At 41.2% G+C, this 26,832-nt stretch overlaps 1 protein-coding gene across 1 annotated transcript in view; it reads right to left on the bottom strand.

Moving 5' to 3' along the window:
• LOC135468178 (ryanodine receptor 2-like) overlaps nt 1-26,521 on the bottom strand; it is a 171,824-nt gene extending 145,303 nt beyond the window's left edge. Inside the window, exons 1-2 of the mRNA XM_064746268.1 lie at nt 26,160-26,521; nt 14,020-14,139 (exon numbers count right to left, since the gene is read on the bottom strand). Coding sequence (XP_064602338.1) covers nt 14,020-14,139; nt 26,160-26,219 — 180 coding nt within the window. The 5' untranslated portion in view covers nt 26,220-26,521. The remainder of the gene's footprint in view (nt 1-14,019; nt 14,140-26,159) is intronic.
• Between the last annotated feature and the right edge of the window lie 311 nt (nt 26,522-26,832).

The following is a 26,832-nucleotide window of genomic DNA, read 5'->3' as shown; positions in this document are numbered from 1 at the left end:
GGGTGATATTACTGTGTGTGATATCACTGTATGTGTTCATGTAGACAGAGATGGTGGGAGTATAAACCCTACCCATGCACAACTTTAATGGCTTCCCCAGGTTGAGGGTGATATTACTGTGTGTGATATCACTGTATGTGTTCATGTAGACAGAGCTGGTGAGAGTATACACCCTACCCATGCACAACTTTAATGGCTTCCCCAGGTTGAGGGTTATATTACTGTGTGTGATATCACTGTATGTGTACATGTAGACAGAGATGGTGGGAGTATAAACCCTACCCATGCACAACTTTAATGGCTTCCCCAGGTTGAGGGTGATATTACTGTGTGTGATATCACTGTATGTGTTCATGTAGACAGAGCTGGTGAGAGTATAAACTCTACCCATGCACAACTTTAATGGCTTCCATAGGTTGAGGGTGATATTACTGTGTGTGATATCACTGTATGTGTACATGTAGACAGAGATGGTGAGAGTATAAACCCTACCCATGCACAACTTTAAGGGGTTCCCCAGGTTGAGGGTGATATTACTGTGTGTGATATCACTGTATGTGTTCATGTAGACAGAGCTGGTGAGAGTATAAACCCTACCCATGCACAACTTTAATGGCTTCCCCAGGTTGAGGGTGATATTACTGTGTGTGATATCACTGTATGTGTTCATGTAGACAGAGCTGGTGAGAGTATAAACCCTACCCATGCACAACTTTAATGGCTTCCCCAGGTTGAGGGTGATATTACTGTATGTGATATCACTGTATGTGTACATGTAGACAGAGCTGGTGAGAGTATAAACCCTACCCATGTACAACTTTAATGGCTTCCCCAGGTTGAGGGTGATATTACTGTGTGTGATATCACTGTATGTGTACATGTAGACAGAGCTGGTGAGAGTATAAACCCTACCCATGCACAACTTTAATGGCTTCCCCAGCTTGAGGGTGATATTACTGTGTGTGATATCACTGTATGTGTACAGGTAGACAGAGCTGGTGAAAGTATAAACCCTACCCATGCACAACTTTAATGGCTTCCCCACGTTGAGAGTGATATTACTGTGTGTGATATCACTGTATGTGTACATGTAGACAGAGATGGTGGGAGTATAAACCCTACCCATGCACAACTTTAATGGCTTCCCCACGTTGAGAGTGATATTACTGTGTGTGATATCACTGTATGTGTACATGTAGACAGAGCTGGTGAGAGTATAAACCCTACCCATGCACAACTTTAAGGGGTTCTCCAGGTTGAGGGTGATATTACTGTGTGTGATATCACTGTATGTGTACATGTAGACAGAGATGGTGGGAGTATAAGCCCTACCCATGCACAACTTTAAGGGGTTCTCCAGGCTGAGGGTGATATTACTGTGTGTGATATCACTGTATGTGTTCATGTAGACAGAGATGGTGGGAGTATAAACCCTACCCATGCACAACTTTAATGGGTTCCCCAGGTTGAGGGGGATATTACTGTGTGTGATATCACTGTATGTGTACATGTAGACAGAGATGGTGGGAGTATAAACCCTACCCATGTACAACTTTAATGGCTTCCCCAGGTTGAGGGTGATATTACTGTGTGTGATATCACTGTATATGTACATGTAGACAGAGATGGTGAAAGTATAAACCCTACCCATGCACAACTTTAATGGGTTCCCCAGGTTGAGGGGGATATTACTGTGTGTGATATCACTGTATGTGTACATGTAGACAGAGCTGGTGGGAGTATAAACCCTACCCATGCACAACTTTAATGGGTTCCCCAGGTTGAGGGTGATATTACTGTGTGTGATCAGTCTCCTCAGACACCAGTAAGGCTACCCCAATGAGGACCTAGAAGCCTTTCTACATTCACAGTCCAGTACAGTTTTCCAGTGATCTGACTGAAGCATTGCTTTGATAAGTGAGAGGGCCAGCTCCCCCCCCTCCCCTCCCCCCCAGAGATGAGCTTGTCTGCTGAGCAGACTGACACTGTGTTCAGCATCACAGCTGGACTTCCATAAAAGGGAGGGCTCTGTTCTACCAGGCCAGTATCTATGTCCTCCTCAGCACTTAGACCTCAGCCTTAGAACCAGCTATACTACGCTTCCCCAGCTCAGCAGCTAATAACATCTCCACCATAAGCCCTACCTGCCCGTGTACTGCTGGCTTAGGTGAAGCATGTACATGCAGCATGCTTCACAGTCCGTTATAATTATCCGTATTACGAACTTACATAATTATAGTTTTATAGATCTATATTAATTATCAAGTTCAGAAGACATATACACTTGCATGTATACAATTTGGGAAGATGATGATTTAGGTTGACCGTAATTCTGCAAATTCACAAAACACGTTTTTTCAGGGTTTTAATTAAAAAAGGAAACATCAACTGGTAACTACTTGGTATTCATTATATGTCCACATCATATCTGTAAGTCTGGGGATGTTGATCTGTTTTACTATTCAAAGCCAGTTTATTAAGTTTAACATGTACCTGAATGACCTCAAATTTTGCCCAGAAGAATGCAGTCAAATAAATATCCCAAAATAATATATTTGGTGCTGAAACTTTTCTAGTAGAATACCATCCCATGTTTCAAGCAAACATCAAAACACCTTTCTCAAAATCAGTAGAACTCTCAGGAATCATTGTGAAAATACATCATGAGACTTACATAGTATACATCATGAGACTTACATGTATACGTCATGGGACTTACATGTATATGTCAGGAGACTTACAGGTATATATCATGAGATTTACATGTATATATCATGAGACTTACAAGTCTATGTCATGAGACTTACATGTATATGTCTGGGCCCAACTCCACAAAGCTGTTTTTGACTTAAGTCAGAGTCAGAGTTAACTCTTTGTGATACTTAGTTTTTCGCACGGGAAACTGAATTGTTTCTCTTCAGATAACACTGATGAGGGGGACAAAATTTCAATTTCCAAAAGCTTGACTTGAGTTGGAAATAGATTTGTGGAATACGCCCAGACCATGGTTGATGTGAACGAGTAAATGTAAGTTCGACACTTTGTTAAGCGCCTGGCAAAGGAGGATGTAAACATAAATGTAATACTCTTGAGTATGAATTGCTGCAAAGCTTAATGAGATTAAATAAAAAAAAGGAGAGTCAACCGCTAATGTGTTGTTTCATGACTTGAATGGACACTTTCAGTAAGTGTATAACTTGTGGATTTGGAAGGTTGGGGCAAAAAAAGGGCAAGGTCAAGTGTTCAGGTTACTCTTCCATCACTTCACCTGTTGACGTCATGTGTTCTTAAATGACAAAAGTTTACAATTGTTTTCCACCTGCTGATAGGCGAATGAGATAGTTTTATAGACTGAGGGCACTCAGGTGAGACAGACTACACTGATTTATCATCACCTTCAGGCACAGCCTACAGAGATTGGTGTCAAGGCCATCATAAAATACTGTACTGAATTGAGCACCGGTATATGGTCTACTGTAACTTCACAGCATCAGTAGATGGCCCAGTCTGATATGTTTATATGCTGTTTGCTATACAGGTTCAATAAAATGTGGATGAATGGAAAAGTGATGACCTACACTGTCGTAAGTTTTAGTTCAAAATCCAAAATGGCACTGCTCAAGAGAACAGTGCACCTTTCAGTGAAGTCCTTGACTACATACTTCATAAGCATGCATGTAGATGACAAGTGCTACAGTAGTGTTTCTTTGGATGTTTAGTGGAAATGTGCTCAAAATCATTTCACATTTGTAATCTCATTACAGAATGAGGAGATCATTAACAAGACCATGGCAACACCATCACGAGACCATGGCAACACCATCACGGGACCATGGCAACACTATCACAGGACCATAGCAACACCATCAACAACACCATGGCAACACCATCAAGAAGACCATGGCAACACCATCACAGGACCATAACAACACCATGGCAACACCATCACGGGACCATGGCAACACCATCACGGGACCATGGCAACACCATCCACAGAAAGACAAGATAACGCCATCAAGAGAGCACCGCTCATAGAGAACAATACATTCTCAATAAGACATATCTCCATGGATCAGTCAAGTGCCAATGAATGAACAAAGGACAAATTCCCTGGATGATTTCTGAGAATTTTCACTCCATTTTGCTTCACATTCATGTATATGTAAAACTCCCAGAAAGCTATATAGACAAGAACACTGTGCCTGTGCCTGTGTCTGTGCTTGTGCCTGTGCCTGTGTCTGTGCCTGTGCCTATGCCTGTGTCTGTGTCTGCGCCTGTGTCTGTGCCTATGCCTGTATCTGTGCCTGTGTCTGTGCCTATGCCTATGCCTGTGTCTGCGCCTGTGTCTGCACCTGTGCCTGCTCCTATGCTTGTGCCTGTGTCTGCACCTGTGTCTGTGCCTATGCCTGTGTCTGCACCTGTGCCTATGTCTGTGTCTATGCCTGTGCCTATGTCTGTGTCTGTATCCATGTCTGCGCCTGTGGCTGTGTCTGCGCCTGTGCCTGTGCCTTGGGTGTTACTTCCTTCTCATGCCTTCCAGATACTCTGTACATATTATGGTGTACAGATTACACTGTGCTGCTGGTCAGGAACAGCACACTGTTCACATAACACCCAGTCTGCACAACTCCAAGCTAACTAACAGGTGCACACATGTTTACATCTGTGCACATGTATGTATACCTGTACAGACAGAGAGGTAAGGTGAGAACTGGCTTGGGTCAATGCAGCTGCACCTCCTCAAGTACATGCGAATTTATCTGTGCTTTATAATGAGGAAGTCCAGCTTTATTAAACAGACACCACATTTTCACTAATTAAAGGTACAGGTACAAACCTACCTGGACGTCACGGCTTGCCAGAAAATGTATAAAGATGAAAAATCTAATCAGCATCTTCTCAAGATATGCCATTTCCACTGTACAATATGTACCATTCTTCCACATAAGTTTTCTTTTGAGACCAATACCCTAACAAATACAATATACACCTGAACCGTAAGTATAAAACCAACAGCCTGAACAAATACTATATACACCTGAACCGTAAGTATAAAACAAATAGTCTGAACAAATAACTACTTAAACCTGGAACAGGGGTACAAAACCAATAGCCTGAACAAATAACTACTTAAACCTGGACCAAGGGTACAAAACCAATAGCCTGAACAAATACTATATACACCTGAACTGTAAGTATAAAACAAATAGCCTGAGCAAATAACTACTTAAACCTGGACCAGGGGTACAAAATCAATAGCCTGAACAAATACTATATACACCTGAACCGTAAGTATAAAACAAATAGCCTGAACAATTAACTACTTAAACCTGGACCAGGGGTACAAAACCAATAGCCTGAACAAATACTATATACACCTGAACCGTAAGTATAAAACAAATAGCCTGAACAATTAACTACTTAAACCTGGACCAGGGGTACAAAACCAATAGCCTGAACAAATACTATATACACCTGAACCGTAAGTATAAAACAAATAGCCTGAGCAAATAACTACTTAAACCTGGACCAGGGGTACAAAATCAATAGCCTGAACAAATACTATATACACCTGAACCGTAAGTATAAAACAAATAGCCTGAACAAATAACTACTTAAACCTGGACCAGGGGTATAAAACCAATAGCCTGAACAAATACTATATACACCTGAACTGTAAGCCTGAACAAATAACTACTTAAACCTGGACCAGGGGTACAAAACCAATAGCCTGAACAAATACTATATACACCTGAACCGTAAGTATAAAATAAATAGCCTGAACAAATAACTACTTAAACCCGGACCAGGGGTACAAAACCAATAGCCTGAACAAATACTATATACACTTAAACTGTAAGTATGAAACCAATAGCCTGAACAAATACTATATACACCCGGACTGTAGGTGCAAAACCAATAGCCTGAACAAATAACTGTATACACCTAAGTCAGCGGTAAAAAAAACATAGACTGAACAAATACTGTTTACACCTGGGCTGTAGGTACATAACCAATAGACTGAACTAGTAACTATACACCCGAACCGTGAGTACAAAACCAAAAGACTGAAATAAGCATTCAAGTACTTGCAAACTCAAGGGGTTATTAAAAGGCTCTGCCAGAAACATGCAGATTTGGTTTCCTCCGGGCTCTGTCGGTTTTCCTCCCACTACAATGCTAGCTGCTGGTATAAGTGAAATGTTCCTGAGTACAGCATAAATAACCACTCAAATAAATAAATAAATAAATGAAGTCTGTAAGAGGACTGGAATTATATTTTCTGTAAGTTTCCCCACTGACCACATCACGTCATGGTGCTATGCCCAGTAGACGTCATGGTGCTATGCCCAGTAGACATCATGGTGCTACATCTAGTAGATGTCATGGTGATATACCCAGTAGACTTCATGGTGATATACCCAGTAGACATCGTGGTGATATACCCAGTAGACTTCATGGTGATATACCCAGTAGACATCATGTTGCTATACCCAGTAGACATCATGGTGCTATACCCAGTAGACTTCATGGTGCTACACCCAGTAGACTTCATGGTGATATACCCAGTAGACATCATGGTGCTATACCCAGTAGACTTCATGGTGCTACACCCAGTAGACTTCATGGTGATATACCCAGTAGACATCATGTTGCTATACCCAGTAGACATCATGGTGCTATACCCAGTAGACTTCATGGTGCTACATCCAGTAGACCTCATGGTGCTATGCCCAGTAGACATCATGGTGCTATACCCAGTAGACATCATGGTGCTATACCCAGTAGACTTCATGGTGCCACATCCAGTAGACCTCATGGTGCTATACCTAGTAGACATCATGGTGCTATACCCAGTAGACATCATGGCGCTATGCCCAGTAGAAATCTTGGTGCTACATCCAGTAGACCTCATGGTGCTATACCCAGTAGACTTCATGGTGCTACATCCAGTAGACCTCATGGTGCTATACCCAGCAGACTTCATGGTGCTACATCCAGTAGACCTCATGGTGCTATACCTAGTAGACATCATGGTGCTATACCCAGTAGACATCATGGCGCTATGCCCAGTAGAAATCTTGGTGCTACATCCAGTAGACTTCATGGTGCTATACCCAGTAGACATCATGGCGCTATGCCCAGTAGAAATCTTGGTGCTACATCCAGTAGACATCATGGTGCTATACCCGGTAGACATCATGGTGCTATACCCAGTAGACGTCTTGGTGCTATACCCAGTAGACATCATGGTGCTATACCCAGTAGACATCATGGTGCTATACCCAGTAGACTTCATGGTGCTACATCCAGTAGACCTCATGGTGCTATACCTAGTAGACATCATGGTGCTATACCCAGTAGACATCATGGCGCTATGCCCAGTAGAAATCTTGGTGCTATGCCCAGTAGACATCATGGTGCCTTACCCAGTAGACATCATGGCGCTTTGCCCAGTAGAAATCTTGGTGCTATGCCCAGTGGACATCATGGTGCTATACACAGTACACTGCATTGTTCATAAAAGTTGAGAGAAAAATGACATACCAAGTCTTTTGACAGTCAGATGTCCAGACCTGACAAGATTTGAAGAGATGTCTACGAATGCTGATATGAATAAATCAGATTACAGTGCTATTATTTATTTGATTGGTGTTGTACACCGACCATCGGTCGGTTGCTGCTGACCTTCCCCCCATACAGCCAGAGAGGAAGCCAGCATGAGCTGGACTTGATCTTACAGTGACCGCATTGGTGAGAGGCTGGGTCACTGCACTGTGCTGACATGCTAACCACCTCGGCCATGGAGGTTTCCTGCAAAACTACAATTCTTTACAGGAAAAGAGCTCTACAAATCAAAGTAGTAATCACTATGATAGGCCACTTAAAACTATACATAAATATACTTTCATTTATTTTTTTAGATTTTTGTGAGGCGCTCAAAAGTTCAGGTGATCACAACATACGCCAAACAAATGCAATTGTTTGAAATGTATAAAAGAATACCAGCAGCACTGTGGTGAGTATAACCCCTGAGGGGAATCTTCATGGGAGTTGATGATAGGTGTGTGGTTAGCATGACAACCACGCAAGTCGACAAATGTGTATACCACAAATGAAACTTTATGCGAAACAAAGCTGGAGTTGTAGCTCTTACACGAAATCATTTCTATTTATATAGTATATACAATGAAAACAGCTAACCGGTTACCATGACAACCGTGGAAATGGACAAATGTTAGTCGTGACACACCATCCTCTGTGTATCTATGTATCCACCAAAAATTAAAACTCCATGTGGAAAACAGTTTAGATTGTAGCGCGGACACCGACTCGTATCTATTTGTATAGTATATATCAGGGAAATGGCTATCTGGTTACCATGACAACTGCAAAAATGAACAAATGTGAGTCACGACACATCGTAATCGGTGTATCTACATGTACATGTATGTATCCACCTAAACTTAAAACTCTAGGAGGAAAACTGTTGGAGTTACAGCCCAAATGAAATCATATCTATTTATATAGCATGCAGAGGGAAAATGGCAATCTGGTAGCCATGACAACTACGCAAATGGACAAATGTGAGTTGGAAATGAAAATAATATCTGTCTATATAGTACATAAACGGAAACTGGCGATCTGGTAACCATGTGCAGAAATGAGCAAATGTGAGTCGGAAACGAAAATAATATCTGTCTATATAGTACATAAACGGAAACTGGCGATCTGGTAACCATGTGCAGAAATGAGCAAATCTGAGTCATCCCACAGTCACCTGGGTATGGATTTATGTATTCACCAAAAATTAAAACTCAACACAGAAAACAGCTGGAGCGCATCGATGGATAGAGGAACAAAACCGCTACAACATAATACACTCCGCTTACTGGCAGGGACATATGAAACGTAAATAGAAGTATTTTTATGCATAGTTTTCAGCTGCCTGTATGATGAACCATATTTCAGCTTTCTTTTACTCTAACAATTAGTAGTCTGATGTGTAGTATGTACACACAGATATATAGAATGCTGATCTGTAGTATGTACACACAGATATATAGAATGCTGATCTGTAGTATGTGCACACAGATATATAGAATGCTGATCTGTAGTATGTGCACACAGATATATAGAATGCTGATCTGTAGTATGTACACACAGATATATAGAATGCTGATCTGTAGTATGTGCACACAGATATATAGAATGCTGATCTGTAGTATGTGCACACAGATATATAGAATGCTGATCTGTAGTATGTGCACACAGATATATAGAATGCTGATCTGTAGTATGTACACACAGATATATAGAATGCTGATCTGTAGTATGTGCACACAGATATATAGAATGCTGATCTGTAGTATGTGCACACAGATATATAGAATGCTGATCTGTAGTATGTACACACAGGTATACATGTACATTGTGTATAGAATGCATGACACACAAATTCCAATCTATACTGATATTCCTTAACCATTTTCTCCTAGCCGAAATTCATTTACCACTGCTGATTGTATTGTGTACACATATAAACGTAACGCAACCTGGTGCAATCAGCTGTTACAGCTATGGTAGCTTGTTACAGCCTTGGTAACTGCTAGCCTCACAGAGCTCTCAGCGTTTACCTTATCTACATAGTTAAGCCAGTCCCGGTGATGCTGTTAGGACCTTGTCAGAATTACTAATTACTGTTTCTCCTGGCCTCAGGACCCAGCCTCACCCTAGTCCTGCCTGACCCTACATGCCAGTACTCTGTAGCCAGTACATACAGAGAGCATGTTATAAAGAGTGGCAAGACACAGTGTAAACATGCAAACAAGTCCACAACTTCTGAAAAACATGTTGTATATGTTCATAAAAATTCCTGCAATCTTTCTTACTGACATTTATCAGTTCTCAGAAGACAATGTATCAAACTGGGAATCATATGTGTGCATTATAGGTACATTTATCTAACTTCAGTGTAACACACCATGAGGTTTAAATGCTACGTTGACCAATACATAATTTAGAATACTGATTGCTTGTCCACTCAATTATGACCTGTTTATACCAGTCTCTATTTAATCGGAATTTCCATCAAAATGGCTATGGGCACGACAGAACCTCATCCTTCTGTGCAATAAAGCCAGGGAAGCCAATATTTGGTTTATGTATTGGAATCTGATGTATTACAACTGCAATGTCCTGCAACTAGTTACACTTATTTTTCCAGCTCGTCTGACTGCAATTAAGGTCATGATTAAATTGGAAGAGACATCTATTTGTACATGTATGAAAAAACAAAACAAAAACAAGTCAGATCAATTTGGCAGAAATACGCAATGGATCAAGAGAAAAAAAAACAGGCAAGTCATTAAGTGTTACAGAGGCTGAGGAAATTGCTCGAGCCAATTTACCTATGTCAGAATGTAGCAATCTGTATGGCTCATGGCCCAACACGTTCTGAGACTAGACTACACATCACTAGCTCCCACTAGCAATCACATCACCATTTATCTAAGACACTGGGACTGCAGAAGCCATAACTTGTGGCGCAATTTGCCCGTGTGCCAAACATAGATCAGTCACGCAGATCTGGGGACCAAGCTAAACAAAACTACCACTAACTCGTGTCCGCAGAGAAAAATCCCAATCCACTCTGAGCTTCTCCTTCTGCTTCTTACATGCAGCAAACTTGGATTACACCCAAGCCGAGCTAGACTATTCCCCACAGCTCATCCTATAATACAACACTGTTCTCTAACTAAACAGCGGACTTTCTCCACTGACACCATGCCCCACAAGTGCAGTACCAGATGCTTCCTGCTCATTTAACCAGTACTCTTTGAACAGCTCAATTATTTATGTGAACAGATTCGCTTGTTTTGCCAACTAGCACTATAAACCCACGTTAGCCAGGTGAACATACTACACATGCACTTAAGTGATATTTCCACACATGAACATCTCATAAGCTACAATCTCTGATCTATACTACACACTGTATCGTATCACACAGCATACCTACAATCTCTGATCTATACTACAAACTGTATCATATCACAAAGCATACCTACAAGCTCTGATCTATACTACACACTGTATCGTATCACACAGCATACTTACAAGCTCTGATCTATACTACACACTGTGTCGTATCACACAGCATACCTACAATCTCTGATCTATACCACACACTGTATTGTATAACACAGCATACCTACAATCTCTGATCTATACTACACACTGTATCGTATCACACAGCATACCTACAATCTCTGATCTATACTACAAACTGTATCGTATCACACAGCATACTTACAAGCTCTGATCTATACTACACACTGTATCATATCACACAGCATACCTACAATCTCTGATCTATACTACACACTGTATCGTATCACACAGCATACCTACAATCTCTGATCTATACTACACACTGTATCGTATCACACAACATACCCACAATCTCTGATCTATCCTAAACACTGTATCGTATCACACATTATATGTACAAGCTCTGATCTACACTACACACTGTATTGTATCACACAGCATACCTACAATCTCTGATCTATCCTACACACTGTATTGTATCACACAGCATACCTACAATCTCTGATCTATACTACACACTGTATCGTATCATACAGTATAGCTACAATCTCTGATCTATACTACACACTGTATCGTATCAACCAGCATACCTACAATCTCTGATCTATACTACACACCGTATCGTATCACACAGTATAGCTACAATCTCTGATCTATACTACACACTGTATCGTATCACACAGCATACCTACAATCTCTGATCTATACTACACACTGTATCGTATCACACAGTATAGCTACAATCTCTGATCTATACTACACACTGTATCATATCACACAGCATACCTACAAAAACAGGACTAGTATCTTATTTGATGATGCATTTCAAGACCTTTCCTCATACACAATGGTTGTCAGACTGATGGCTGGAGGAAACCTGAGTAAAGAGCCCACCTTGGCCCGCTATACCTTGGCAAATTATGCATAAAAATTGTCCCAGCTTATACTGACCACATGACTCTTGCAGATATATTTCACGACATATTTCTTGTTGTTTCCTTCTGCTGGCACATGTATTTTTTCTCTGGGACATCAATAACCAGGCCTCCAGAGATTGATCCATGACTCCTACTTAACCTTACCCTACAGTCTGTAATACACTCAGTGTACATCATGGACACTAAAAGGCTGACGAAAACAACCCTACAGAATAACACATGTAAACCTGAGCTACAGGAGTCACAGGAAGAGCTACAGGAGTCACAGGAAGAGCTACAGGACTCACAGGGAGAGCTACAGGACTCACAGGGTGAGCTAAAGGAGTCACAGGGAGAGCTACAGGAGTCACAGGAAGAGCTACAGGGGTCACAGGGTGAGCTACAGGACTCACAGGGTGAGCTACAGGAGTCACAGGGTGAGCTACAGGAGTTGCAGGGAGAGCTACCGGACTCACAGGGTGAGCTACAGGAGTCGCAGCAAGAGCTACAGGAGTTACAACGAAGGCTACTGGAGTCACACGGAGAGCTACAGGAGTCACAGGGATAGCTACAGGCATCACAGGAAGAGCTACAGGAGTCACAACAAGAGCTACAGGACTCGCAGGGTGAGCTACAGGAGTCGCAGCAAGAGCTACAGGAGTTACAACGAAAGCTACTGGAGTCACAGTGAGAGCTACAGGAGTCACAACAAGAGCTACTGGAGTTGCAGCGAGAGATACAGGAGTCACAGGGATAGCTACATGTACATGAGTCACAGGGAGAGCTACAGGAGTCACAGGGAGAGCTACAGGAGTCACAACAAGAGCTACTGGAGTCACAGGGAGAGCTACTAGAGTCACAGGGAGAGCTACAGAAGTTCCAGGAAGACACTTTTCTTTGTTCCTAGCTGAGTTTATGTGTACATGTAGCTCCTGATATGTACATTGTACAAACCTACATGCATCTTATATCATGGTTTTGTCTATCTTAATGCCATGGATTTGTCTATCTTAATCCCAGGTTTTGTCTATGCCATGGTTTTGTCTATCTTAAAGCCATGGATTTGTCTATCTTAATGCCAGGGATTTGTCTATCTTAATCCCAGGTTTTGTCTATGCCATGGTTTTGTCTATCTTAATGCCATGGATTTGCCTATCTTAATCCCAGGTTTTGTCTATCTTAATCCCAGGTTTAATCTATCTTTTGTCTACCTCAAGTTCTTATTTATACGCATACATATGCAAATGGGAGAAATTCTTGACATAAATACTTTTTACACAAAATGCTTTATCACACTGATTTTTTCAGACAAATGTAAAGTTCAATCACTAAGCTATGAACTAAGATGAGAAAACCAGGGAAATGTCCAAAGTCACAGATGCAGGCATCTTTGATAACATTGAGCATCTGGACAATGACATCAGCACCCATTAATTACATCTTAACTAGGCTTTGCGGTTTTATTTTGTAATGTTCGCTACAGTCACTCATTTCCTGCAGAGACATAAGGACTGTTCTCTATTCCTGTCTTCCATTCAAGTAATACGCAGTTGCCCAAGCAAGGGGAACATGGGCCTGTTCTTGCAGTGTTAGTATGATTTTACACGTATACAGGAATGAAAACTATTTTCAGCTGGATGGAGAACATACTGATCCAGGAGACTCTCTCTACAGTCTACGCTAGGTATGAAGCTTAGTGAAGGGTGTGGGTGGGTGGGGAGTGAGAGGAGGGGTGCTTACATCACTGGTTACACAAGAAAATGACTACCTGTATATACACTGTACTGTGTGCATGCTAAGATAAGCTTTGATTATTTTAAACATTTCTGAAAGCTCATATTGAGGCTTTTTTAACCTGAACATGATGATTTCACCTTTCTATGATGAACTGCAATTCTAAATCACATTTGAGTTTGTTTTTTTTTAAACTATACGAATAAGTTACAATGAATAAACCCTGTTGGAGCACCAATAAAGGATTACTAACCTTTGAGCTGACATTCTCCAGAAAGCACATGCGGTTTCCGAAGCCCTCTGCTGCCAGACACACGCGCTCTACACTGTCCCGAGTTAGGGAGGCCACACATGTCATACACACATTGTCATCCTGTAAACAACAACAACAACAACACATTTACTTAACAAGCTGGTACAATAAACTAACATGTACAGTTAACAGACAAAAACGTTATTTTCCAATACAATCAACTACATGTAACTTGTACATGAGCACATAACTCAATAAGACATTATGGCTTGTCCAATAAACCAACATGTATATGTACAGCCAACTGACTATAAACTAAAGACATTATGGCTTGTCCAATAAACCAACATGTATATGTACAGCCAACTGACTATAAACTAAAGACATTATGGCTTGTCCAATAAACCAACATGTACATGTACAGCCAACTGACTATAAACTAAAGACATTATGACTAGTACAATAAACTAACATGTACATGTTCAGCTAACTAACTAACACATTATCTGAATGATGATTTAAACGGTGGTCTTATTTTCCCTTATGTTAGATTTGTGTTTGCTGGAAACCAGGGTGTCTGGATGAAATCAACTCCCTGGTACATTGTAAATGACACCGCCCCCTGACTTAAAGCCCCAGTTGATAGGGATTCAAGTCTGTGATGTGTGACCACAATGCCCGGTGGTGTAACAATCCCAAATATATAGTCTTCATGAAGAAATATTAAAATAATAGCAGCTGACCCAGAGCCATGTAACCAGGAACACAATATTATTTGCTTAAAACCAAAGTGCAGTTACGTGAATGTTTACCTGCATGGGTGGGCAGAGTTACACAGTGAATACATGTATATCAAGAGGTTATAAAAACAAAAAGAAAGGCAAAAAAGCAGCCAACTCAATCCATCTGGCTCTCAAAGATTACATGACATTTACATAACAAGAGCTGAAAGGAAAAGACATCTCTGTGATAACACCAGCTCAATTCTGAAAACTATAACTAAAATTCAAGTTCATTTCTAGATTACATTCACTGGCATCTTGTTTCACACCACAAGGAAGTAACACATTACCTAAAATGGACATTATCAACAATGACTGAACTTCACTGTAAAAACTCTTTTAACTCTTTTGTCTCAATAAAGACACACAAAGTGGTCTCAAATATATTTTGCGACAACATTTTACAACCTTTGCGATGACAGATAAACCCTTAGACACATGGTTTATCTCACTTGGCCAAAGTGGGGGCGGGGGGGGGGGGGGGGTGGGGGGTGGGGGAGGTGTTCGGTTCAAAGAAGCTACATAGCCCTGCCATGCAAGGATATGTGGTACAGAGGTAACCACTGTCTCCCTGCCATATGAGGATATGTGGCACAGAGGTAACCACTGTCTCCCTGCCATGTGAGGATATGTGGTACAGAGGTAACCACTGTCTCCCGGCCATGCAAGGATATGTGGTGCAGAGGTAACCGCTGTCTCCCTGCCATGCAAGGATATGTGGTGCACAGGTAACCACTGTCTCTCAGCCATGTGAGGATATGTGGCGCAGAGGTAACCACTGTCTCCCTCCCATGTGAGGATATGTGGCACAGAGGTAACCACTGTCTCCCTGCCATGCAAGGATATGTGGTGCAGTGGTAACCACTGTCTCCCGGCCATGCAAGGATATGTGGTGCACAGGTAACCACTGTCTCCCTGCCATGTGAGGATATGTGGTGCAGAGGTAACCACTATCTCTCGGTCATGTGAGGATATGTGGCGCAGAGGTAACCAATGTCTCCCTGCCATGTGAGGATATGTGGCACAGAGGTAACCACTGTCTCCCAGCCATACGAGGATATGTGGCACAGAGGTAACCACTGTCTCCCAGCTATACGAGGATATGTGGTGCAGAGGTAACCACTGTCTCCCCGCCATCCAACATTAACCCTGCCCGTTAATTCACTTAGTACCATTATTGTACATACAGTCCTGAAGTTCATTACGCAGCTCAACGGAAGCTTTTGAAGTCCAGAAATGAAAGAGTGACAGGAACGTCATTTTCCATGCCAGTCCATACAAAGCAAACGGGTGCATGGGAGGGATGGTTAACCATTGTCCAGCTAAGACACCCATGTGAACACATCAGGCACGGGACCAGCTAAGACACCCATGTGAACACATCAGGCACGGGACCAGCTAAGACACCCACATGAACACATCAGGCACGGGACCAGCTAAGACACCCACATCAGGCACAGAACCAGCTAAGACACCCACGTGAACACATCAGGCACGGGACCAGCTAAGGGGACCAGCTAAGACACCCAGGTGAACACATGAGGCACGGAACCAGCTAAGATACCCATGTGAACACATCAGGCACGGGACCAGCTAAGACACCCATGTGAACACATTATAAATACGGTTTGTATTTTTACATATTTTGAGTGCATTTTAAACAGTGTTCTGACTTTAATGGATTTGGACAAATGAACCAGTCTTCTGGACAGACTTCAAGGCTTCTGCTTATATTAGTTACTAATGTGTATATGAGTATAACACACACCTTGGTGTTCTTAAATCCCTTGTGGTAGTTTCACCACAAATGTGAGCGTACCCAATGTACACAAACATGTAAACTGTGTATCCATGTCAACAGAACAGAGAACATGTAGTCCAAGATAGATTCAGCAGCCAGGTTGACAGGTAACAGTGCAAGATAGATTCAGCAGCCAGGTTGATGACAGAGACAGGTAACAGTGCAAGATAGATTCAGCAGCCAGGTTGATGACAGAGACAGGTAACAGTGCAAAGATCTCCTCAAGAACGTGAACTGCTTGTCCCAGCATCTACAGTAATCACCATCCCCGCAGGTCACAGCTGTCTGGTGAGCTCAGCCTACTGAGGATCACAAGACAGTGACTGCTGGGCTTAATGTGCCAATGGCCAAGCTGACGGGCAATGGGCATTGTTTTCTATGTACATGTTACATGTGCATGAATAGCATTATTATACTGTCTATTACATAACATCATGGCAGGTTTTGTTACATTATCAACATGCATAGACTGAATGTGTACTGATAGCCACAAGCTGAATGTGTACTGATAGCCACAGGCTGAATGTGTACTGATAGCCACAGGCTGAATGTGTACTGATAGTCATGTAATACTGATGACTAGATGTACAAACATGACTTCCCAGCTAGCTCTTAATACAAAATGAGAAAGTGAAAGTATTACAAGATAGACCAGTCAGCCCCGCCTTGACATGGACACTGACAGGCAGGAATGTTCCCCAGTAACCAGTAATATGAATAACAGTAAAAGGTGAATAATAAACACATGTACATATAGATACCAAGGTGTACATCTGGGATCACAGTGCATAGATACCATGGTGTACATCTGGGATCACGGTGCATAGATACCAAGGTGTACATCTGGGATCACAGTGCATAGATACCAAGGTGTACATCTGGGATCACAGTACACGGATACCCAGGTGTACATCTGGGATCACAGTACACAGATACCAAGGTGTACATCCTGGGATCACAGTGCATAGATACCAAGGTGTACATCTGGGATCACAGTGCATAGATACCAAGGTGTACATCTGGGATCACAGTGCACAGATACCAAGGTGTAAATCTGGGATCACAGTACATAGATACCAAGGTGTACATCTGGGATCACAGTACACGGATACCCCAGGTGTACATCTGGGATCACATCACAGTACATAGATACCAAGGTGTACATCTAGGATCACAGTGCACAGATACCAAGGTGTACATCTGGGATCACCATGCATAGATACCAAGGTGTACATCTGGGATCAAAGTACATAGATACCAAGGTGTACATCTGGGAGAATACCAAGGTGTACATCTGGGATCACAGTGCACAGATACCCAGGTGTACATCTGGGATCACACTACACAGATACCAAGGTGTACATCTGGGATCACAGTACATTGATACCAAGGTGTACATCTGGGATCACAGTACATTGATACCAAGGTGTACATCTGGGATCACAGTGAACAGATACCATGCTGTACATCTGGGATCAGAGTACATAGATACCAAGGTGTACATCTGGGATCACAGTGCACACATACCAAGGTGTACATCTGGGATCACAGTACACAGATACCAAGGTGTACATCTCAACTTTGTCCCTGCAAGGATTATTATCTCAGCTTTGTCCCTGCAAGGATTATTATCTCAACTTTGTCCCTGCAAGGGCTATTATCTTCACTTTTTCACTGGGTTTTATTACATGTACCATTGTTATATCTGTGAAGAAGAGTTGTACTCATGCCTTTGAACTTTATGCAAAATATCAACACCCCAAAATATTCCATATTTAACAGGATAGAAAATTGAGAATTAAGGCATAGCATGCTTTCTGAAAAGCTAGGAGACAGGCTATTCTTAAAACAAGAGCAAAGTTTTTGATTTCTGTGTCAATCAGAATTACAAACCTAAAAGGATTTTAACACGACATAAATGCTTATTTAATAGTTTAAACTACATCAGATCTTGTCAGCCATGATGCATTCATCGTTGTAAATCATTAAATTCAACTGTTCAATAACCACATTTATCTATGATGTACTGTACATGACACTAAATTCCTAAACACACAATCACTGCCCTGGGCAAGTAAGGATTGTGAGACATCACACAAGCTCTGTACCACAGCACGATACACGTTTGTGTACAGGTTAGTGCTCGCATTCACTACGCAATGAATACACTTAGAAATAATTGGCAGGTATAACAAGACTATTGTATATGCATTAAGTATCCACATACATGTACTTACACATCGGATATTATCTGTGGACTCGTACTCATCTTCCTCTTGAAACAGTGACATTTCCACAGATAAATCGATAATCACAAAATTATCACAGGGTTAATGAATGAGCGAGATTATGTGACAAGAGAAATTGGCCTGAGGCAATCCTAACTCTGAGAGGTGATGCGTGTCCCTTTGTTTCTGTGGTTCCAGTAATTGAGGCTGTCTATCTCTGGCAATACTCGATGGGACATTCCAAGCACTCATGTCACAAGTGTAGACAGCAGCCACACACTCCCACTTCTGACACCGTCTCTGGGTAGTCTAGGTACTACTGTTGCTTGTGTACGCCTCCTGCTGGCAGATGACACAGGTTGTCAGCAGTAGATGTAATCCACTTTCCACTGATGCATACATGTGCTAATTAGCTAGCTACTATATTCCCAATGCTGTGTCAGGTGTTACCAAGGCCTTACCACACTCCTACACATACACTGTATACTACATTGATCTGACATGACACTCCCTCCAGAATTACCCTGCTATTACCTACTATTTAAAGATGCCTGTCAGGCAGCCATGTCTTGGGATATCTGTGGCGTCCCACAGACTATAACTTGACAGGCACAGGTCATTGCCACTCTTCTTCAAAATTTTTTCTTTGCAGTCTTTTATCGTCTGTACTTTTCACCGATCATATCACCCATTTAGTTTATCAAACACTATCAAACCCCTACATTTGTAGCTGATGCATTTGTCCAAAAAAAAAAATTAGTCTCAGCTAAGCAATTAAATAAAGTAAATGCTAACCAAATTTGCACCAACCAGCCACAACACCAACCCAGATGCCATGAATACAAACGCAGATGCTACATTTATATTAATCGTATAAACTCACTAATGGAAGTCCTGTCAATGTATAGATTTGCATATGTCCTTGATGCTGGATGAGCATATCTGCATACTGCCAGCTAACCATACAGACTACAGGCTCCTGGGCTGACAAGGGAATTATGACTAATACATCTACATCTATTCCATGAGGGGAAGAGCTACCGCAAGGCCTGAATCTGCCAGGAGATCTCAGAAGGGTTTTAAAATTGCTAATCCCTGGATCAGCGGACTTTACTTCAGCTCTTCCTCATGTAGATCCCAGGCTGCTTAATCTTGCTGCCGCTGGGTAGGAACGGGGTTTTAAGCCGGGTGCCACCTGCCTTCTACTACACAGGACAGTTACATATTCAGGACAGCTCCAAACAAATGAAGCCAGACTGAAGATCCAAGCCCAGAAAACATGTATGAACTGTTGCCAGTAGTTTGATGTAGTCTTCACGCTACTAACAAAGACACAGATAACTCTGTCTACACACTCTAGAAAATGATCTTGTACAGAAAATGCTGTATACACAGTCAGCATCAAACCGAAAATAAAAACAGAACATCAACACTTCCTCTTCCACGAAAAATAGTTGAGCCAAGAGTATTACAACATCCTGTTCACCATAAGAATTCCCGTGACATAATACATTTAGCACATTACGCAGTGATATCCCCAATGCCAGTTTTTGTATATTTTCAGAATGTGTTTGGCATGCAAGACAGAAAGCAGAGGAAATTATCTCCATATGTAACATGGCTAGAATGGCCACTATCAGGGTCTGGACAGTCTCTGTATGAGGGGTAATCAGAGAGGGCCCACACTGAAGCTGCCATAGATCCCTCTCCCCCACCCAAGTGATGAGCAGATCTGTACCTTCTCCACAGCCTAGGTGGGGGAGTAAGACAGTGCTATCTCTGATGCCTTAACCACATGTTACCCATGATGTTACATCAACTTCTATACACTTAACAAGTGTAGTGAGGAAAAAATCAAACCACAGAGAAAAGAAATGTATTGGATATCATAAATAACATGCATCACTTTAATCAGCCAATATGAGCTCATCAAGGGCTGGTCATTTCCAGGGAGGATCAAGTTTCTCTTTAATAGAGGCGTCAAAGGTGGGATAACCCAACTATGTGGTACATTCATGCCCTCTCCAAAGCAGGAGAAATTAACCCCAAGGCCCAATAACCTAAAACAATGCAGTCTATCAACAAATGACCAATGAGGTTGCGTGTTCAAATCCTGCTCTTGGTTTGGCTGCTACTAAAATTGTTGAGATGTTTATAGCAAGGGTAAGGTAAACGCTGAAGATTCCTAGGCTGCTAGATGACATTAAATGTAATTCTTGGATAAATTTAACCAAATTTATTCTGAAGAGTGATTTCACGTTTCACAACTGCAAAAAAAAAAAACCCACAAACCGAAAACAAAACATGATCATATGAAACTTCACCAAATTGTCCATGTAGCAAACATGCACTATTATCATCAAGTCTTACTGCATACATATACCTGTAGTTAGTACACATGTACTAATTTATTTTAATGTATTTTTTGTAATGGTTACATACATGAGTGATGGACCTGTAGAGTGTGTGTAGTCAGATGTATTGTATGGCTATAACGACACCAGCACCTAACCACCACTTTTTAACCACACCAATTTTACCACCCAGCCCGCCTGTATACATTTTAGCACTGGTTAATATCATTAGATGAAGGTGGGTGTTTTCTGACAGGCATATAGAGCACATGATTAATCTTCAGTGAACTTCAGTGAAGCCGCAAGAGAAGTGAGCAATTCTGGAGTATGGCATCAAACACAATTCCAATAAACATTTGATCCATAAGCAGAGATCTTTCAACCATACTGAGGGTTAGTTTCATGGAAGGGCAATGATAGTGGTCACCATTTTGTCTGCACTATAATGGACACTGTTTTGTCTGCACTACAGCCACTAATAAAAAGATAATGGTCACTGTTTTGTCTGCACTACAGCAACAAATAAAAAGATAATGGTCACTGCTTTGTCTGCACTACAGCCACTAATAAAAGGGTAATGGTCACTGTTTTGTCTACACTACAGCCACTAATAAAAAGATAATGGTCACTGCTTTTTCTGCACTACAGCCACTAATAAAAAGATAATGGTTACTGTTTTGTCTGCACTACAGCCACTAATAAAAAAATAGTGGTCACTGTTTTGTCTGCAATACAGCCACTAATAGTGGACACTGTTCTGTCTGCACTATAGCCACTAATAGTGGTCAATGTTTTGTCTGCACTACAACCACTAATATAATGATAGTGGTCACAGTTTTGTCTGCACTACAGCCTCCAATACAATGATAGTGGTCACAGTTTTGTCTGCACTACAGCCACTAATAGTGGTCACTGTTTTGTCTGCACTACAACCACTAATAGTCATCACTGTTTTGTCTGCAATACAGCCACTAATACAATCATAGTGGTCACTGTTTCGTCTGCAATACAGCCACTAATACAATGATAGTGGTCTGTTTTGTCTGCACTACAGCCACTAATAGTGGTCACTGTTTTGTCTGCACTACAACGACTAATAGTTATCACTGTTTTGTTTGCAATACAGCTACTAATACAACCATAGTGGTCACTGTTTTGTCTGCAATACAGCCACTAATACAATGATAGTGGTCACTGTTTTGTCTGCAATACAGCCACTAATAAAATGATAGTGGTCACTGTTTTGTCTGCACTACAGCCTCTAATAGTGGTCACTGTTTTGTTTGCACTACAGCCACTAATACAATGACAGCGTTCACCGTTTTCTCTGCACTACAGCCACTTATACAATGACAGTAGTCACTGTTTTGTCTGCACTACAGCCACTAATAAAACAATAGTGGTCACTGTTTTGTCTGCACTACAGCCACTAATAAAATGATAGTGGTCATTGCTTTGTCTGCACTACAGCCACTAATAGTGGTCACTGTTTTGTCTGCACTACAGCCACTAATACAATGATAGTAGTCAATGTTTTGTCTGCACTACAGCCACTAATAAAACAATAGTGGTCACTGTTTTGTCTGCACTACAGCCACTAATAAAATGATAGTGGTCACTGTTTTGTCTGCACTACAGCCACTAATAAAATGATAGTTGTCATTGCTTTGTCTGCACTACAGCCACTTATAAAATAATAGTGATCACTGTTTTGTCTGCACTACAGCCACTAATAGTGGTACTACAGCCACCAGTACAAAACATGATAGTGGTCACTGTTTTGTCTGCACTGTGTGAAGTACTCATACTGTATTTGTTGGCATATACATGTAGATGTGTGAAGTATATGTACTGTATTTGTTGGCATATACATGTAGATGTGTGAAGTATTCATACTGTATTTATTGGCATATACATGTAGATGTGTGAAGTTTTTGTTGGCGTATACATGTAGATGTGTGAAGTATTTATGCTGTATTTGTTGACACTGTATATGTAGATGTGTGAAGCATTTATACTGTATTTGTTGGCATATACATTTAGATGTGTGAAGTATTTATGCTGTATTTGTTGACATATACATGTAGATGTGTGAAGTATTTATGCTGTATTTGTTGGCATATACATGTAGATGTGTGAAGTATTTACAATGTATTTGGGAGGCAATTTTCTTTTTCTTTCTTCATTTCCTCGCCGCCTGTTACTAAGGAGATCATATGGTCTCTAGCTTCAGGTCCATCTTCCAGAATGTAAAACACCACAAAAACAACAGCCTCAGTCTTTTCGCAGGACCCACTCCCTGCACTAGTGCTGCCTCATCCCCTCAGATATCACACAGCTGGCAACAGACTCTGTATCTGGTCTCTCACTGCTCATTTCTCCTCCTTCTAGAATCATGCAGTCAGAGCTATTTTGGGATGGTTGTAAGGGGGAACAGATAAACTGATGCATGTTCCTATCTCTCTACCGTTTGCACCCACTCTAAGAAATGATGCACACAAGCACTAGTCAGCCCACACTGAGCAGGAATACACAATTCTTCATTATGTAATTTAGCTTTCTCTTACTGTCTTTGGGCAATGTGTTCATTTCTCATGAAGATAAAAGTATGATGAAAACATACATCCCACTGCATAGGGAGTCTTGTGGATCCTGTAATGCAGGCTTCATTCAGCAGTGTGTACATCCTGTAATGCAGAACTTAAAATAGGATAATGACAATTGATGATAATGACAATGCAGAATGTCAATGACATGCACAATGCAAAATCCATTGGATACTATACATGTATGTATGGCAGTGTAAAAATCATTCATTAGTCTTTCTGAAAATTCAGAAACCAATGGAGAGTGTACTGTGTATCTGACAATGCAGAAGACATTGGATAAATGTGAATCCCATAATGCATGTAAGGCATTGGATATTGAGTATCAGACAATGCAGAAGGCTTTGAATACTGTGTATAAATGGCAATGCTGTCAAATATATTGGATAACGAAGACCTCATAATGCAGAAGACACTGGATAATGTAGACCCCATAATGCAGAAGACACTGGATAATGTGTATCCTATGATGTAGAGGATATTGGATAATGTACCTCAATGCAGAAGACACTGGATAATGTGCCTCCTCTGATGTAGAGGACATTGGATAACGTGGATCCCATAATGCAGAAGACACTGGATAATGTGGATCCAATGTAACACAGAAGGCCTAGGACAACGTGGGTCCCATTGTGCACAGGGCATTAGATAATGTGTATCTAATAATGCCGAAGAACAGGATTGTGTAGGTGCTGAAAAAGATATGTTAATGTTGCTTACACATGGGAACTGTATTATGGTAATCATAACCTTTTAAGCTATGATCGTAACTGTAGGCCAAATTTGGCTCTTACATTGTATGTAAAAGTGGTCTCTAGCATATAAACAATGTGCTAGTCGAAAACTTTTTGGTGCCTTCATTTTCAAATTTTTGCCTTCATTTTCAAATTATTGGCCTCATTTTCAAATTATTGGCCTCATTTTCAAACTCTTGCCCTCATTTTCAAATTCTTGCCATCATTTTCAAAAAATGCTTGCCTTCCACTCCTACATCATACACTGATTCAGCAGCCAACATATATAAGCAAAAGAAATATATACATATAACAAGAACTGTAGCTTACAATCTATTCTTGCTAGACAGCATCAACTATGGTCTATGAACACGATCCTAATGATTTACGACACTCAGTATAAAACTACATAACACTGTAGGTCTGATCATTGTCATGGGTATCTGAAAGAAGTGAGGGCGCTGAAGCATATCCATTTTACAAACATGTTTATAAGCAGAAAGTACACATCAATCGGTGTCAACAATCTTGAAATATTTATGTGTCCTGCTGTGTTGTTTAAAAATCATTGAAGTGTGAAGACCAGGACATAAATGAGAGCGGAGGCTGACATGTCAGAAGATGACCCAGATAATCAGCCAGCCATCACAGGATTTAACTTACTCAACTGCCACTACTCAGTCAACCAAAACACATCTCAGCTGGGGGTATACACCTGATCCCAGATAATGGGACCAACTGAAAACTAGTTTTACATCTTTCCAAGTCAAGAAAGGTAGCACTGTCTAACATCACACAGGACTGTTAACTAGTACAACTCTACATTTCTTTAAATAAATATATGTGTATCTTAACTAAGCATGTGCTTAAAGCTTAATATAGGCCTATCGGTAGTAAATATACAACTTCAGGGCAGTTGAAGATGCATGTACATGTCTGTAGTAAAGACTTGTGGGTCCATGAAAAACAAACGGGGTAGAATAGACTTTAACACCTTCGTCTTGGTGTTTGTTGTATTGCCGGATACCGATAAAGCCTCTTTCATACGGAGTCAAATCCCAAGAATGCGCACCGCTACGGTGATGTTAAACCCTTAGACAAGAACTTTCATCTTTTATATAAGACTTGTGTACATCTTGGCTAGTTATAGCACGCAACTTGGATGGACTCTTCCAAGATGTTGTCCTCCACTACTTTTGTGTCACCTAACAAACAACATGCCATATCTTACCACAGAAATGTATTTTTAAAAATTAAAGTTTTTGGGATCACCGCAGAATTTGCTGAATCTTACACATGAAACTGATCAATGAACAAATTATGTTAGTGAAGCAGTCGACAAAAGTAAACAATCTAGCTTATCGTTATAAGCCAGGTACCGTTATTGATAAGTCACAAAAACCTAATTCGATGTCAAGAGAAGAAGAGTTTACGTGCATAGGTAAATATACCTCTGAGCAACCCTCCAAAGCTGAGATTTTAAGTGCTAATTTACAATGTAACTTATATTAACATGACATACCCTGCTTTGGGTCACATCGGCCGGTGTATTCAGGCGCAACAACAACAACATAACAAGCTCTCAGTGGTATGTGTGATTCAGAGATTGTGACAGAATTTCTCTTCCTTACTTACCGTCCGTAGGAATGAAATATCATCTTGTTCGGAGCCCCCTCCTTCTGTAGAATCCGCCATGGTAGCTAAAGATGCAAGGGAAGCTCGCGATTAACAGTGCAGAAGATGTTTGTGGTTATCTGTTTTCGAGGGGGAGAGACGTCTTGCAGCACGCTCAGCTTGCCCCCTCCTCTCGTTGCTTCCTACACTTAATACAGATAGACTTTCGAAATAGTGGCATTCTATTACATCTCGCAGAACACCTCGAAGACGTTTTCAACACGTGAAGAGCAGTCAGTTTGAAAGAGAGACGGTCATTCGGCAGGACAGGATTTCGCAGGCCGGCTTCTTTCGGTCTTCCCGAAACTAACCATGTAGTGCGTGTAGGCCTACCTGGCGACTGACGGTAGCTCCGCAGTAAGCACAGATACAAACCCGTGTCTCATTGGTTCGCTGAGCTGGCCGCGGACAAACGTTTTAAGGCTATAACGGTACAACATAGGCGAACATGCACGTGTGCCGCTCAACCATTAACATCGTACTAGTGACACCAGGCGGCGTGTTATGTTTTACTGGCGCTCACACTCTGCAATTTCAAATATAAGCAGTTTAAAGATTTCCTGTACAGATATTATAAGTAATACACAAACATACAAAGCCTAATATGTAGAAATAACCAGTTAGATATAGTAAG

This window comes from Liolophura sinensis, chromosome 6 (assembly GCF_032854445.1).
Source record: "Liolophura sinensis isolate JHLJ2023 chromosome 6, CUHK_Ljap_v2, whole genome shotgun sequence".
Taxonomy (NCBI): domain Eukaryota; kingdom Metazoa; phylum Mollusca; class Polyplacophora; order Chitonida; family Chitonidae; genus Liolophura; species Liolophura sinensis.
This window is presented reverse-complemented; position numbering and strand designations above follow the sequence as displayed.